The following is a 17,128-nucleotide window of genomic DNA, read 5'->3' as shown; positions in this document are numbered from 1 at the left end:
AAATGCATACACTTTGCATATACCTTTAAGATGTATACAGTAGTATATTCATTGAGTTTCTATACATGACATTCTACACAAAATAGATGACTCCTGCCTTGGCTTCTCTAAACACTTTAAACTCTAAATTAGTGAATGATAAGTTCATTAAACAAAGAAAAAGTGAATTAATTCCAAAACATCCTGTATGGAATTGTTAATAACAAAAGAATTACTAATGATGGAGGTGAAAAGGTCCTAGCAACAGTTCCTTGTGTATAATGTATTGTTAAATCAGTTGTTTTATGTACTAAAGCATAACTGAAGTTAAAATGAAGGACTTCAGCCAACCATTTGTAAAAATCTGCCAGTATACTGTAGATACACACTTCACCTTTTAGTGAAAGTTAAATATTTATGTACATGTTTTGTTTTTGTTTTTGCACAGGTACAGCCACCTTTCTGCACTCCAGATAAACATCGTTACTGGGAGACAGACTGTGGAAACTATGCAGGAGCTCTCATATACTTCTGCTCCTTCTATGTCATTATTGCATACATAATGCTGAACTTGCTCGTGGGTAAGCAAGCTGTGCAGTAAAAGCCAGGAACATAACAGAAATGACTAATGAATTTATTTTCCTTTCTGCTATAAATATTAGGACAATTCCATAATGAAATGCTACATTTTGTTTTACTAATCATCAGTTATATTTGAATATATTAGATGTTGCCCTGGATAAGTGCATCTGTTAAGCAAATAAATAATAATGATTATTTTTTCCAATTCATAGAAAGATTAAGTTTACTGAAATTAAATTATCCCCATTCCTTCAGGACACGGGGAATTAATAAAGTTCTAGAAATGAGACATCCACACTTTCAATAATAATAATATATAGAAACAATTTAAACATGTTAATGAATTTGCACTCCTTTTTTGGCTTATGGCTTGTCTTCTGGACAAATTGTGTCATTCATGACTGGGAGAGAAAATTGAGATTGAAAAAAAGATTGAATGATGAATGAAATCAATTTAAAAAATAAAATAAGCTCACTGGAGGGATAATGACACTCAAGGCCACCTTTCCCACTAGACAAGATAAATTGCAAGACACAGGCAGGAGTATCTAGATACTGAACAGAGAAACATCAAGGGATCAAAGAATGGAGGAGGATCTTTGTGGGAAGATGTAATTTATTGTCTTATTAATTGGTTGAATATCCATTTAGTTGATCAATTTTAGTCCAAATATATGAATTCCGTCACAGGAACAAATTGCTTCAAATAGTTGAATTATTCCAACTTATGTTTTCCTCCCTGGTGAGAATGGGGCATGGTCTTACTCGTGCCCAGTGCTCCATCCAGCTCAGCAAGTCATGGAACTCCAGTTCAGTTCAGAAGCTGAATTTAAACTCGACACTCCCTTGAACGGCTAGTCCAGTCTACTGTCACTCCTATTCAACTTCCTGCAAGTCCTCCAGACTGCTCAGCGCAGTCGCCATGCCACCCGTCTTCTCCCTCAGATAGTCTTGATGGTGTCACGCCTCCACAGAGTTTTTCTTGTCCTCCTCACCTGCCCTGCCACTGAATCATGCTCTGTCCCCTGTGCAGGTCCAAACATGTACAGTAGCTCACGTTGGGTCCAGGTTCATGTTAAGTCACAACTCTCACCACCCCTGGTACTGCTTCTTTGAATGTTTCAGCTGCGGTCCTGGCAGGGGGTACCCCTCCCTTCCTTCCTGGCATACAGAATCATGTGGTGTTGGGCCCCTGACCCCCAAATTTCTTGGGAAGTCATGGTTTGCAGCCCCATGGGTTTTTGTGAAATCTTGCCATCACACTCCACATTCCTCAGCTGCATTTTGTGATCTGTTTTGCTGCATGTGGGGAGGCTTCATGGAGCTGAGCTCTGGATCAGTACACTGAATCCTCCTCCTTCAGAAGTTATTGCAGTCCCTTTCATTACCCTTATTAAATCAACATTGTTTGGAGCATTACACGCCTAACTCTACATATCTGTGGTTGAGTTGAACATGGCACTAAGGCTACTATTGGACTTATCCCTTTTATTCTTTCAATTTTCTAACCTTTTCCTCCATCATGGTCTGTATTTACTGTAGTTCTCTTAACTTAAGAGTTCTGATCAGCATAATGGGGTTTCTCTTTGTTGCTTAAAACATTTCAATCCAGTCTCTGCTCGGCCTTAAATAAGGGTTTGGCTGAATCACTGAAGTTTTAAACTACAGTGTTGGAGGAGATCAAATCATAATCTTATTCACTTCTGCCTACCTACGTACTGTATAAATCACATTTCTTTATGACTCACTTGCATGTTTCATTTTGCTTACCTCCTTCCACCCCAACTTCAGCCTTGCAGCGGTTCTCTGGCCCATTCCTTGTAAAGGTGGAGGGTTTTTGACATGCTTATCCTCATGATCAGTTTGCCATTTTCCTCAGGCAGGGGGATAACCCAATCAATCATATTGATTCAAATCATTCCTCTATCCCACCTGAAGTTAGGGTTGGACTGATAGCACTGATAGCACTCTGCAGTCTGTTTTCTATCAATCTCTAAAATTGGAGTTCAGTTGTAACCAGGCACCCCTGCCCAGTCCATCTCACTTGAACCTCCACATTAACCATGGTCTCCAGGATCATAACCTGTTATCAGTTCTTGCCAGAATAGAAATTGTGAGTACCCTAAACAGCAAGTGTACCAAGGCATGAAGGCATGTTTACCTTGTTAAATGGGACAAATTGGTACCTTTCTGGATTTTCACCTATCTTGATATTCCACAGATTAAATCACTTTATCTCTCACTTCCAAGGTGACTTAGTGCTTAAGGAACAGTCAAAATCAGTAGAGTGTATTGCAGCCACACATGAATGATCAGTTAATCAAAAGGACACCAAAAACGTTTCATCAGTGCTCATGACATGTATACTTTATTTTGTTTTAAAACAGACATCATAAACAGTTATTTCTTTTGATACTCAGTATATCACTATAGATTTATTATACCTATAAATATTATGTATCTGAATACTGTAAAAATACTTTTGGATACATTTTCATATTCAGCCTTGTCAAATAAACATTGAACAGTCCTATTTTCAATTAGACTGTCCTCCATTTCATTAGTGTATTGTTAATGCTGTAATAAACTGTGATACATCATTTTTATTAGGCTGCTTTTAACCCAGTAATGGAAAACAGAACACATAGTCCAAGGAGTTGTTTTAGGTTCTTATCACTAGGATTTTTTATATATTTAGTCATTTATCCAGATTTGAAATCATAATTCCACTGTGCTTCAAGCCTCTTTTTCTCCTGAGATAAGCTCAGATGGTACACTTGTCTTTCAGCTATAATTGTGGAGAATTTCTCCCTGTTTTACTCCACTGAAGAGGACCAGCTGCTGAGCTATAATGATCTGCGACATTTTCAGATCATTTGGAATATGGTTGATGACAAAAGAGAGGTAGGATGACTTCTAATGCCTTTTTTATCTCTTAGACCAGATATATTCACTCTGAAATTTAAACAATGTTGTTAATTTGAAACTGCACATGTTGTAACTCCGTTAATCCTGAAACCCCCAACAGACTGTGAAATATATTTCGATTAGCTTCTTCTGTTTTCATTCATTCAGATGTTATTGGCTGCTGCTAAGTTTGTTGACATTGGAGAATCAAGCTTCCATTGTTGTAATAGTAACAATATAGTTCTTTCTGTTTTTTTCCTGTATGGTCACTAGGGTGTAATTCCTACCTCACGAGTTAAATTTCTGCTCCGGCTGCTGAGAGGGAGACTGGAGGTGGACCTGGATAAGGACAAGCTCCTGTTTAAACATATGTGCTATGAGATGGAGAGGTTACATAATGGGGGAGATGTCACTTTTCATGATGTCCTGAGGTACGGTATATGCTTAAAAATGAAACCCATACAGGACCTTGAAAAAAACATTTGGCCCCTTGCGCGGTTTTTACATTTTGTTGATTTAAATATTTAAATAATATTTGGAATTTGTGGAAAGACTTGAAAACTGCTGTCTACAAGTGATCCCCAAGCAACTTGAGTGAGCTTGAGCAAATCTGTCACAAAAATGGCTATAATTGCCAAGCAAACATACTTCTACCAAACATTGAGTTCACAGGTCTGAAAACTTACAGTATTCCTGTCACGAACATGGACTGAAATCCGTGTCAGACCTTGTAAAAGACCCTATGCGATGCGGTAAGAGCTGGAGAAAACAGGAGGCGTGGTAAAAGGGAGCACACAGGGGTTTAATAGTGCACAAAATAATAGTGACAGTCCGTGAGACAGTGTACAGGGAAGACAAAACGGCATCCAAATCCAAACGGGTCCAAGGGCAGGTCAAAGCACAGTCCGAGAGTCCATCAACAAGGAATCCATCCTGGGACGCAACAAAGTTAAAATCCCCGGGAGGGGGGAGCACACGGACAAACAAAACATGGAGGTCAAAGGGTGACGGGGCGAGATCCTCCAGACCCCGGGCTCAGGAAGCGGGAGGTTTCGGGGATGAGGCCTATGCCCTCAGGAGACGGCCGTAGGGTTTCCTGGTGCTAGGCGGGCCTCGCGACATCTTACCCTAATGATGAGCCCCGAGGACTGGAGGAGCTGGTCTTTAAATAATTTAAAAGGGTACACCTGGAGAGCTTAATCACACGGACAATAATGGGAGCAGTGGAGCGCCCTCTAGGAAGGGATGTCGGGCGTGACAATTCCACTAACATATTTTAGGTTTTTCTTTGCTTTTTTTTGTTTTTGCTGACATTTATAGTAAATTATCTTACCCGTGGTTCTTGTCGGAACCATATTCACTAGAAAGCAGTGGGGAACAATTCTCTCACCTGACCTTGAATTTTTCTTGAGGAGTATGGTTTAGACACATCCACCACCTCTATTAATTATATTCACATTCTGTTAATTTGTTGGTTAATAGTTTAAAACCTAATTTTATGAATGTGATACCATTAACCATTTTTTCAAAACCAGAGCCACAGTGCTTACTGTATTGTATATCAGTGAATTCAGGTTGTTTTTTTTTACATGCTGCATTTGATATTTTTTCAATGTTTTCAATTGAACTTTCAACTGAATTTCAATCAAACTTTTCAATTTCTTGGCAGATAGTCACTTTCTTCATTGAACTATCCTGTAACGTAGATGGATTGGCATATTATAGTACAGTATGTAACTTTACCTATGCAGCTAATTATTTCAATTATATTAACAATGAAGTTCAAGAATTCACAATAAGGTATCTAAATTTCTGAAGATAGAGACTTTCTGAAGATTCTGAAGACAATTTCCTGAAGATAGACACTTGTATTTAGAACTCATGGTTCATTTGTCACCAGATGTTATGCTCCTGCCTTCGTGTCAGTGACCCTCTCAATCTCTTGCAGCATGCTCTCCTACAGGTCAGTGGACATCAGGAAGAGCCTTCAGCTGGAAGAACTCCTGGCACGGGAGCAGCTTGAGTACACAATAGAGGAAGAGGTTGCTAAGCAGACTATACGCATGTGGTTAAAAAAGTGCCTGAAGCGCATCAGGGCTGTAAGTGGGAGTTGTGCTGATAGCCAAATGATGCACTGCACCAAAACACAAAAAATACAAACACATTTTTTTCTAAATCACAATACGTAGACATTTTTCATAACCTGCCTTTCCCTTTTGGTCAAACCCATTTTATTCCCTGTTAGAGGTATGGTTTTGTACTTGCTCCTGTGAATTTATATTATGGATGACTTGTATAATTTATGTGATGCACACAGATAACTACATTGTTTCTTAGGTTTGGTCTTAAAAAGTCTGTATTGTGTAGCCTGTGTTTATTTTCTTATTGTACCAGCTAGTCACTGAGGCTACTCTTAGTCAAGAGTCTAGAAAGTCAATTAGCCTCATAGTTCTAAAAAGATAATTTTCTTATGAAAAGACAGCTTTTTTTGACAGTTTGGATTTGACATATACCATTTCAAAATATCTAAATTATCTTGGATAGTTCCCTGTCTGCATTTGATTGTATTGGAGCAAGCACATACTCTGTGTTTAACCTACTTCTTCCAAATGAATTATAAGGACTCGGGTACATAATTCATTTTATAGTGTAAAAGTTAGTACTTGGTTGCCAAACTTTGAGGCAATAACTGCATGACGTCTATGACTTACTGAGTCATCAAAGTCCTCCTGTAATCATGCTTTGCCAAGCTTTTGCTGCAGTCCCTTTGAATTAATTCAGTTCTTTCTTCAGTACAATATGTAAAATGCAATTGCATTTCAATCTGGAGATTGACTTGGCCAATATACTGCACAGTAGGATTTGCCACCTGTATTCTCCTGACAAACTCGTTGGTGTCATCATCATGTTGCGTGGTGAAGCACTGACCAATAAAATGTCTGAAGTCACTTTTGACTTTGCTGTCCCAATTCTTTTGGAGTGTACTGTAGTAACTAATAATCATAGCCATTCTCAAAAACGTACTGTTTTATAAGCTGTTAAAGTACATGTTGCATAAAGCGTGTTCATTAGTTTATCAAATTTCCTATTTACTATTTTATTACAAACACTGCTATTCCATGAACCCTTTTAATTTCAAGTTGATATTGATTGTTTTTTTTCAGAAACAACAACAGTCATGCAGTATTATTCACAGTTTGAGAGAGAGCCAGCAGCAGGAACTGAGTCGATTCCTCAACCCCCCCAGCATTGAAACAACACTGCCTAGTGAGGACGCCAATGCCAACAACCAGGACAACCCTTCACAGCCAGAGGTATCGAAGCTGACAGTTTTATAGAGGACTTCAGTGGCTGAAGGGACTCCCATCTGGCCAGTAGCAAAAGACTACTGACATTACTTGACAGGTTTTGCAACTTCTAAGAGTAGAAAAAACAGTCACTTCAGTTAGAGTGCCTGTGATGTGCCCAGTCAAACTAAGGCCATTAGCTGTGGCTACGAGAGTGCAGCTCATTACTGTGCAAGGCCGGCTTTCAATCAAAACAAAAACTGCACTGTGTAAAGGATACAGACACAGCTTTGTCTAAGGACCTAAAGAAAGCATGAAGTGGGTCATTTTCTTTTCTCGGATTGGCATCAAAAACATTATTTTGGAACACGAGTCAACTAGAAGTGTAATGCAGAAAGCACACAGAGAAAAACTGGAAATATGGATTTATAATGTACAGCAAAATATCATCTTTTTTATACAGTAATGAAGTATAGTACTACTACACTTAGTATAGTATACTGTACTTACTGTTCATGTCTTCCTATTGGCTTCATAAGACTGAAAATCTAAACACATGTTGGACTCTTTAGTTATGGTACACATGGGGTCAGGTAGCATTTGAATATGATATTACAGCTGAAACTGGAAGAAAAAGTTCCTTTTCAGTGTTTGTAGCACTGTTACTATTTGCTTTGATATGATATTATGGGACATCAAGGGAGTTTAACAGAAAGAACCTGCAGTTTAAGTGTCTCTAAACTGCGTGCTTATTCCTCCGGCCTGATGAGGAGACATCTCCCTGAGGTTCATCTCTTCACTAGGAGGATGCTAGGCCTGTGTACACCATTGATTTGTTCTTTTAAGGTGCCAAATATTCTATTTTGTAATTCACAGCAAAAGATAAATGTTGATCATACTGCACTTAGCCCCAAAAGTGGTCTTCTGTTCTCTTAAAGATCTCTTAAATGGCCTATATGGAGAAGTTATTCCAAGCTATATTGAGATATGCCCTATAGTGAAAATGTCAGTGTCACGACCGCCAGGCAGTCAAGACCATCTCTTAAGCGATCTAATCAGTACCAGCAGCGGGTGATTATTAACAAACGCCGCCTCATGAGTTAAACCACCTGCACACACTCCACCGTGCGGTGCACAGTGCTATTTATACCTTCTTTACCTGCTTCCCGCTGCTCGGTATTGAGTCTACTCCTAGAGAGCTCTACCTGGCGTTTTCCCGTACCTCGTTTATTCTGGATATCGGACTCCCCTTCTGCCTTTTCGACTTTGGACCTCGCCTCTCGCCTCGGCCTGTTTGCCACAGGTGTTCTCCCTGGATTACGATTTACCTTACGCCTTTTGACCACGACCTTGCCTCTCGTTTTGGATTGTTCGCCTGCCTCATCTACTACCCATGCCTGCGTCTGCACAGGATCCTTGTATCTTCCCACCAGGGATTCCTAACAGAATACTGAGCCCAAGATGGATCCCGTGGACGCACAAGCCTTTCGCTCACTTTTCAATCGCCATTCCCAAGCTTCAATCTTCGCTCCACATTCTCTCCAACCACGTCGCTAGCCTTCCGCCCTCCCCTGTCTCTTCGCCTCCAGGACCGACCACTGCTCCGATCCCCGTGACCCCGCCCACCACTCCCGTAACCTCACCGTTTGTTCTCCCGGAAAGATATGACGGCAACGCCGCGGGCTGTAGGGGTTTTATTGTGCAATGCTCCTTGGCTTTCCAGTTGCATCCTGAGCGTTTTTTTTCTCCCCGGGAGCAGATCGGTTTTGCCCTTTCCTTGCTCACCGGCAAAGCTCTGGATTGGGCAGCTGTGTTGCTTGCTAGGGGAGATTTTCAGTTTGCTGATTTCCAGCTTTTTGCTGACCGGCTCCAGGCACGTTTTTCTCCAGTCAACCCGGACCTGACTCATCTCCGGCTCGCCTCGCTTCGGCAGGGTGATGGATCTCTGAATGATTATGTGGCTGAATTCCAAGCCCTCGCCACGGAGTCTGACTGGAACCCTGAAGCCCTGATTTGCCTTTTTTCTAAGGGTCTCTCTGAAGATCTAAAGGACCACCCGGTGCTCTCGCCACTTCACAGCCGCTCTCTTGAGGCAGCGATCGCTCAGGTGGTTGAACTGGACACCTGCATTCGGCTGCGGAGAGCAGAGAGTCATGCTGAAAGCAGTCCTGGCCGTCCCGAAGGTACTACCTCCACGGTGCCCACTCTGCATCATGCACCCCTTTCCTCGGAGGAAAAAGAAAGGCGCCGTCGGGAGGGACTGTCTCTATTGCGCTGCACCTGATCACCTTCTCTCTGCTTGTCCCTTGAGACCCCCGTATCCCTCTCGAACCCTTCCGAAGCCTACTGTTAGAGTCAGTAGTGCCGTTTTTTCTCAAACCTCGTCTGGCCCTTTATTCCCAGCTGAAATTTCTTGGACTGACTTACACCTTCCCCTTTTGGTTTTTGTTGACTCGGGGGCAGCGGGGAACTTTATAGACGCCACTTTTGCTAAGAAGTGGGATATTCCCCTGGCTCCGGTCTCACCCCTGATCTGTATTCAAGCTCTGGATGGATCCCCGATTGCACCTGGACGGATTACCTGGCAGACCGTTCCTCTCTCTCTAACAGTTGGTGCCACTCATGTTAAGGAAATTTCACTCCTTCTCCTGGACTCACCTGCCTACCCGGTAATCCTGGGTCTTCCCTGGCTCAAGAAGCACGATCCCCACATCTCCTGGGACAAGAATGAGCTCATTGCCTGGAGCCTCTCCTGTCATGTCAACTGTTGTCGTCAGCCAGTTAAGGCTGCTGCTGCAGTAACCTCTATGGAGGAGCACTCTACCATCCCGCCCCAATACAGGCATCTGAAACAAGCCTTTGATAAGCAGAAGGCTCTTTCGCTTCCACCTCACCGTACCTGCGACTGTGCTATTGAGTTGCTCCATGGAACCCTTCCACCCAAAGGACGGATCTACCCTCTCACTCAGGCAGAGAATCAGGCTTTACAAGATTATATTAAGGAGGCTCTGGAGTCAGGATTCATTCGTCCCTCCTCTTCTCCAGCCTGTGCGGGTTTTTTCTTTACTGGGAAGAAGGACGGCTCCTTGCGGCCGTGTATTGATTACAGAGGACTGAACTCCATTACGGTCAAACATCGTTACCCCCTGCCTTTAATTCCAGCCGCTTTGGAGTCCGTACGGGGAGCCTCCATCTTCTCGAAGTTAGATCTACGGGGGGCTTACAACCTAATCAGGATACGTGAAGGGGACGAATGGAAGACGGCCTTTATGACCACCCATGGACATTATGAATATCAGGTGATGCCTTTTGGTCTTGTTAATGCCCCGGCGGTCTTCCAGTCATTCATGAATGACATCTTTAGGGACATTATTGGGAATTGTGTTTTGGTTTACCTGGATGATATCCTCATCTTTTCTGCCAACCCTAGGGATCATGTCCACCACGTCCAGGAGGTCCTGACTAGACTCATTGACAACAAACTCTACGCCAAGCTTGAGAAGTGCGTTTTTCACGCCTCTAAGATTCACTTTCTGGGTTACATCATTTCCCCCCTTGGTGTAGAGATGGACTCTGCTAAGGTGGCGGCCATCAATGACTGGCCAGCTCCTCGTAACTTAAAGCAAATTCAACGATTTCTAGGTTTTGCCAACTTCTATAGACGTTTCATCCGGAACTTTAGCTCCGTCGTGGCACCTATCACAGCTCTAACCCGCAATCGACCAGGCTTGGGTAAATGGAACCCGGAGGCTAACCAGGCTTTTTTACGCTTAAAACAACTCTTCAGTTCGGCACCACTTCTACGACACCCGGATCCCTCTCAGCCATTCATTGTGGAGGTCGACGCCTCAGCATATGGGGTTGGGGATAGTCCTCTCCCAGCGCCACGATGATAAGCACATTCCTCATCCTTGTGCCTTCTTTTCCAGGAAGCTCTCTCCCGCCGAGGTTAATTATGATGTCGGTGATCGTGAACTCCTAGCTATCAAGCTGGCCCTGGAAGAATGGAGACACTGGTTGGAGGGGGCTCATCACCCCTTTGTCATTATCACGGACCATAAGAACCTGGCCTACATTCTGTCGGCCAAACGCCTCAATTCCCGCCAGGCCCGTTGGTCTCTTTTCTTTTCTCGCTTTAATTTTGTTATCACCTATACGCCTGGCTCTAAGAATGGGAGGGCTGATGCTCTCTCTCGGCTCCATGATCCCCCGGATCTGGACTACGCACCGGAACCAATCATTTCATCTAACAGAATCCTTGGGGCGATCCACTGCTCTATTGAGGATCAGATCAGACGCGCCCTCAACGGAACTACAGTTCCTATGTGCTGCCCCCCGGATAAGCTTTTTGTACCGGACAACTTGCGTTCTGCTGTCCTGCAATGGGGGCATGACTCCCGGTTTGCAGGCCATCCCGGGTGCAGACGCACTCTGGACCTACTCACCAGGGATTTCTGGTGGCCTTCCATGCGATCAGATGCTGCAGAGTACGTCCGAGCTTGCCCGGTCTGTGCCAGGATCAAGACTCCGCGTGCCAAGAAGACCGGTCTCCTTCACCCTCTTCCGATCCCACACCGCCCTTGGTCCCACATAGCTGTTGACTTCATTACGGACCTTCCTAACAGTCAAGGTCATACGGTAATCTTGGTGATCTCCGATCGTTTTTCCAAGGCAGCCCATTTCGTCCCCCTCCCAGCATTGCCCACAGCCCAGGAAATGACATCACTGTTTGTGGAACAGGTCTTTAGGATACATGGGTTGCCCGACGATGTGGTCTCAGACAGGGGACCTCAATTTGTCTCGGCCTTTTGGAAGGCGATCTGCCAAGCTTTAGGGACCCATGTATCTCTGACTTCGGGCTATCATCCTGAGGCCAATGGTCAGGTGGAACGGACCAACCAAAGCCTCCTTACCTTTTTGAGAGCCTTCACCTCCAACTCGCAGGATGACTGGTCATCACTACTTCCCTGGGCAGAGTATGCCCATAATTCTCTTACCTCCTCCTTCACAGGTCTCTCTCCCTTCCTCTGTTCAACTAGGTTATCAACCCACTCTCATCCCTGTCACCCCTCCGGACACCGCTGTGCCGTCGGTGCGTCAATATATTTCCAAGCTGTGGAGGACCTGGAGAATGGTGAGGACACCTCTCACCAAGTCAACCCAGCGCCAGGCCAAATTCGCAAACCGACACTGCAGACCAGCCCCCCTGTTTTCGGAGAGGACAGTTTGTTTGGCTATCAACAAGGAACCTACCTCTACGCCTGCCTTCCAAGAAGCTCGGGCCTAGGTATATCAGCCCCTTCAGGATACTCTCCCGGATCACCCCAGTTACCTTCCGTCTTGCACTTCCCCCCACCCTCAAAATCCACCCGTCTTTCCACGTCTCCCTCCTGAAACCCTTCTACCGCTCACCTCTTGCGGCTCCCCAACGTCGCCCGCCACCCCCGCGTCGCATTCAGGGGCACCAGGCGTATACAGTCCACAAGATCCTCGACTCTAGATGGAACCGCGGTACCCTTCAGTATCTGGCCGACTGGGAGGGTTATGGCCCTGAAGAAAGATCTTGGGTTCCGGAGAAGGATATTTTGGACCCTACGCTAATCAGAGACTTCCACAGGGACTATCCCGATTGGCCGTCTCGGGCATCGGGAGCCGCCCGTGAAGGGGGGGGGTACTGTCACGACCGCCAGGCAGTCAAGACCATCTCTTAAGCGATCTAATCAGCACCAGCAGCGAGTGATTATTAACAAACGCCGCCGCACGAGTTAAACCACCTGCACACACTCCACCGTGCGGTGCGCAGTGCTATTTATACCTTCTTTACCTGCTTCCCGCTGCTCGGTATTGAGTCTACTCCTAGAGAGCTCTACCTGGCGTTTTCCCGTACCTCGTTTATTCTGGATATCGGACTCCCCTTCTGCCTTTTCGACTTTGGACCTCGCCTCTCGCCTCGGACTGTTTGCCACCGGTGTTCTCCCTGGATTACGATTTACCTTACGCCTTTTGACCACGACCTTGCCTCTCATTTTGGATTGTTCGCCTGCCTCATCTACTACCCGTGCCTGCGTCTGCACAGGATCCTTGTATCTTCCCACCAGGGATTCCTAACAGTCAGTAAAGAAAGACACTGACCCCATTTATTTTTCTGTTATTTATGACATATCATTAATAACAAACAAGAGTTATTTTCATTTTTTTGAGTAAAAGGCCAAATGACCAGCCATTGAACTCTCTTTCTCATTCATACTGTATTCGGATTGAGAATGCAGGTTGGGCATTTAAACAAGAAAGAAATACATAATGGGGGAAATGCTGGACCTTTGGACTCCAGTCTCTGTTTTGAACAAGTACCACAGAATAACATCTTTTGTGTGCAGACAAGCAGTCAGCAGCAGCTGCTCAGCCCCACACTTTCAGACAGAGGAGGTTATCGGCAGGACTCAACAGAGTTGGGAAAACCGCAGAGGAAGTTTGGTCAGTGGCGCTTACCAGCAGGTAAGTAAAACGCTGACTTCATTGCAAAGCTAAGCTGAATGATGCTTACTTGTTCTTTTGCATTCAGACGCACAATTCTGAGGGCTTCACAAAAGTACAAGTGAACCCAGTATTTCTCTAAATGTCTCGGCGGAAGAGTGAATTTGGCTCACATGGCATCACCTCAAGGGTACAGTACATTGCCTAGGTTCACTAGCAGTTCACAAGGCATGATCCAAGTGTTGATCAGCTGAATCAATAGACAAAAATGAGAAATTACTCCAAATTGTGTTTCAAGAATGCAAAAGGTAAAGAGTAAATGAAATACTATCAAAAGGTAAGCTTTGATTGTACTGTATATTCTTTAAAAAAGATCAGGCTGTAAATTCAGTGCCTTCAAATACACAAGGACTGTGCTAAACCAAGTGTTCAGCTACAGTATCCAGAATAATTTTAAAATATAATATATAAGCAAAGGAAAAAAATCAATTAATTTCATTATTGTTGTTGTGAAATGTAGTTTCTCCAAACTTTAATATGCTACAGAGTATTGAACATTTTTTTAAATTATATTAAAAAGAAGTGGTTTGTGGAGATGCAGTTATATTTGGCTTTTGTTTAAAGAGAGGTTTATAATATTTTGATTGTACAGAGAAGTATACAATCTTCAGTTTGAACTGCTAGTTTAGGTCACTTCTTATAGGGTTTTTACTTTAGTATGTCTTCATAAAAACTGCAAATAAACTGCAAGTATTCTGGAAGGTTTAGTAGATAAGTAACTTAAAGGGGTAATTATTTGCAGTTGGACAATGTTTTAATTCAGTTAGTAAACATAATTAAAAAAAAAGTTGAAGTGTATATGTATAGGGAATCCAGATGTTATTGGAATACTATTATTCTGTATTGTACAGTAGATGATTATAAATAATAGTTTTCTTACAATGTACAGTTACTTTGCCATTTTAACACTTTTCCCAGTCATGTTAATGTACACATTACATTACATTTAAATATCCTTATTCATTATTTAAACCAAATAAAGGTATGCAGCTAGATCTTCCCTTAGGGATCTCTCGTACTGTATGTATGAAATGGCAAAGGTTGACTGTCCATTAATGTATTAATGTGCAATGTTTGGTAACTTGGCTGTAATGTTGAAGCTCCCAGGCTGTTTTAATTAAAGCTGTTTTATCAATGACTTTTCAGCACCTAAACCTATAAGTCATTCTGTTTCCTCTGTCAACTTGCGGTTTGGAGGTCGGACTAGCATGAAGTCCATCGTGTGCAAGGTGAACCCTATGAATGAAGAGACCTCTTCAGGCTCAGAGGTGAAGAAGTGGTGGACGAGGCAGCTGACTGTGGAAAGTGACGAGAGTGGTGATGATCTCATTGACATTTAAATGACAACAGAAAATGCTTTCAATTCAGGGGGGAAGACAGGATGTACTGTAAGACCAAAGCCTTCTTAGTCTGAGTAAAGCTTTGTTGTATTCGAATCTGTCAGAGGTTTGGGTTTTCCAAACGCAATATGTACTGTATAAAGAAAGAAAAAACTCTAGAGGAAGAAAAAAAGTCAGCTAGTATTTATTTTCCCTGCAGCAGTGTTTCTTGTAATTCTCATTCCAGGGAAAGAGTTTCACCACTCTTTTACAATTACCTTAAATCACTTAATCCACTATTCTTTTGGATACCCTGTTTACTGTAGATCTCTCAATATTATCCAGCTTTTGTGATGCTATTCCTATGCCAGGACCATTTGTCCACTGTTGCAGTGGGATCATCTTTTACATGGATGTCATTATAAAGCATGAAGTAAAAGCCAGACATGCACTGGAGGTTTAGAAAGTACTATGCTGAACTGCAAAAGCAATGTGTTTTGTAGTTTGAGAAGCTAAAACTGAAAGCCATACAAAGTTCTTCATATTGTATATTTTTGCTGTTTTCTTGGTTAAAGTATGCCACTGAGTTGCTATGTACACCCATTTACTGTACTGTATGTTGTTGTGTATGAGAGTTTGTGTTACATTTTAGCTCAAACCAATGTCTCTGTTGATCAAAAGAAAGTCACTGAAGCCAACTGGCAGGTGGAAAGTAGAAAGTAATAAAGGATATGCTACCTGTTCTAAAAGACTGTAAACAAATGAGGAAAAAAATACTTTATTGTGAATGTAAACATTAATTATGATTATCAAATGTGAGTATATAAAATACAGTAACTTATATTCCAGATATAGGCCTATATTTTATTAATTAGAGGTTCTATGATTACATTTGTAAATGTATTATGTGTTTTTGATAATAAAACAAGATAAAAGCCATCTTTGCATAATCTAAATATTAGAGTAGAATTGTATTTTGTTGCTGTCAACGTTTTGATGCAAAACTCCATCACGAGTTATTCTTCAGTTAAAACTGTAAAGTGCTGTAGCAGTGTTATGTACTGTAGGTAATAACTGTGTGTGTAGTCTTTCATTTTAAAGAGACAGAAATAACTGCTGATGAAAATGATTCATAACAAATATTTATTCATTTGAAATAAATTGAACCCACAGTTGGGAATTTCAGCTTCATTTGATTGAATGATAAAACAGCCATAAACTAATTTGTCTCCACAACTCATTGTGAAGAAAATGTGAACAAGAAACCAACCACATGGAATAATATGGGAGACACTACAGGTTTTCATCTCTTATCACACCCTCATAAACTGAGTGCGAGGAGAGGAAGAAGTAGGATCAGTTCCATTGAAGACATAAATAAAACGGAAACAGAACTTGTCTTCACACTATTTAGCAGGAAGTGCGAGAGATGCTTTTGTCTCCTCTCTCAGGCCATGAGGAGGGTTCCTTTTATGTCCAGAGCTCCACAGGCATCATGCCTTCTTTGGAGTTAATTGAGGGGAAGAGGTTCTCCTCCGAGAGGAAATAGAAGGGGAACTGGACGAGGAATCCACGGATCTTCCTCAGCTCCTCGCAGGCCAGCAGGGGGTCTTCGGTGGCCAAGGATGGGCGAGACATGTACTCCCGCAGGATCTTATTGTTGAGCACAGCATCAGTCGGTACGCACCTGAACACCTGCACAGTTGCATTGTATAAGGTTAAAGCAGTTTTGGTCTCACAAGCTGGTGACGGCTTTATCCTTCATCAAAGCAAATCTCTTTTGTGTTCTAACTGCACTTATGGCACTGTACGGTACTGACAAATATAGCAATATGAGAAACTTTGAAAGTGATTATAATTGGAATGCATCGGTTGTAACAAAAGCAAAAATTTCCACTTTGTCAATAAGGGGCTTGGCTTTTCTACGATTGTTATTGTTCGCATATAAAACCAATTGGTTACATGGATCAGACCGTTATGTTCTATAATACAGCTATATAGGATTAACTGCCGTAGAACCAAAACATATACAGTAAAGGCATAATTTTCATTGTAACGAAGGAAACACAATAACATCACTTTATTAACCCTTTACAATTTCTTGCATTAGGAATTGTCTTTTCACATACCCCAGCTTGCTCTCCATGAGACACACAGACAGGGAGAGAGCCTGGGGTCAGAGTGCAGGGTCTGCCATTGTATGGCACCCCTGGAGCAGCTGGGGTTAAGGGCCTTGCTGAGGGGCCCAACAAAGTAGGATTCCTCTGCCAGCTGCAGGATTTGAACTAGCAACCTTCCAGCCACAGGCACAGATCCTTAGCCATAGAGCCACCGCTCCACCCAAATATAGAGCACTTCACGAATTTGCGTATCATCCTTGCGCAGGGGCCATGCTAATCTTCTCTGTATCATTCCAATTTTAGTATATTGAAGCAAGCACAATGGATCAATTATGTTCAATGGAATATTTGCTGCTGGATATACATTATAGCTGTTGGACTGAGAGTGGAAGGCTAATTT

The 17,128-nt window shown here is 42.7% G+C and overlaps 2 protein-coding genes and 1 non-coding gene across 3 annotated transcripts in view; 1 reads left to right on the top strand and 2 right to left on the bottom strand.

Moving 5' to 3' along the window:
- nalcn (sodium leak channel, non-selective) overlaps positions 1-15,547 on the top strand; it is a 147,774-nt gene extending 132,227 nt beyond the window's left edge. The window contains exons 37-43 of the mRNA XM_088913203.1: positions 428-560; positions 3,350-3,465; positions 3,742-3,899; positions 5,417-5,567; positions 6,633-6,782; positions 13,133-13,250; positions 14,436-15,547. Coding sequence (XP_088769329.1) covers positions 428-560; positions 3,350-3,465; positions 3,742-3,899; positions 5,417-5,567; positions 6,633-6,782; positions 13,133-13,250; positions 14,436-14,629 — 1,020 coding nt within the window. The 3' untranslated portion in view covers positions 14,630-15,547. The remainder of the gene's footprint in view (positions 1-427; positions 561-3,349; positions 3,466-3,741; positions 3,900-5,416; positions 5,568-6,632; positions 6,783-13,132; positions 13,251-14,435) is intronic.
- A 417-nt stretch (positions 15,548-15,964) lies between these two features.
- Positions 15,965-17,128, bottom strand: part of LOC148836066 (phospholipase D1) — a 43,271-nt gene continuing 42,107 nt past the window's right edge. Inside the window, exon 26 of the mRNA XM_088913497.1 lies at positions 15,965-16,303. Within this exon, the coding sequence (XP_088769623.1) occupies positions 16,079-16,303 (225 nt within the window). The 3' untranslated portion in view covers positions 15,965-16,078. The remainder of the gene's footprint in view (positions 16,304-17,128) is intronic.
- On the bottom strand, positions 16,949-17,057 carry LOC148836067 (U6 spliceosomal RNA). Its single transcript, XR_016091022.1, has one exon. It is a non-coding gene; the product is annotated as a U6 spliceosomal RNA (small nuclear RNA).

The sequence above is a fragment of the Atractosteus spatula genome, chromosome 4 (genome assembly GCF_055471065.1).
Source record: "Atractosteus spatula isolate fAtrSpa1 chromosome 4, fAtrSpa1.hap1, whole genome shotgun sequence".
Lineage (NCBI taxonomy): Eukaryota > Metazoa > Chordata > Actinopteri > Semionotiformes > Lepisosteidae > Atractosteus > Atractosteus spatula.
The sequence above is the reverse complement of the archived record's forward strand: the minus strand, read 5'-3'. Positions and strand labels throughout refer to the sequence as shown.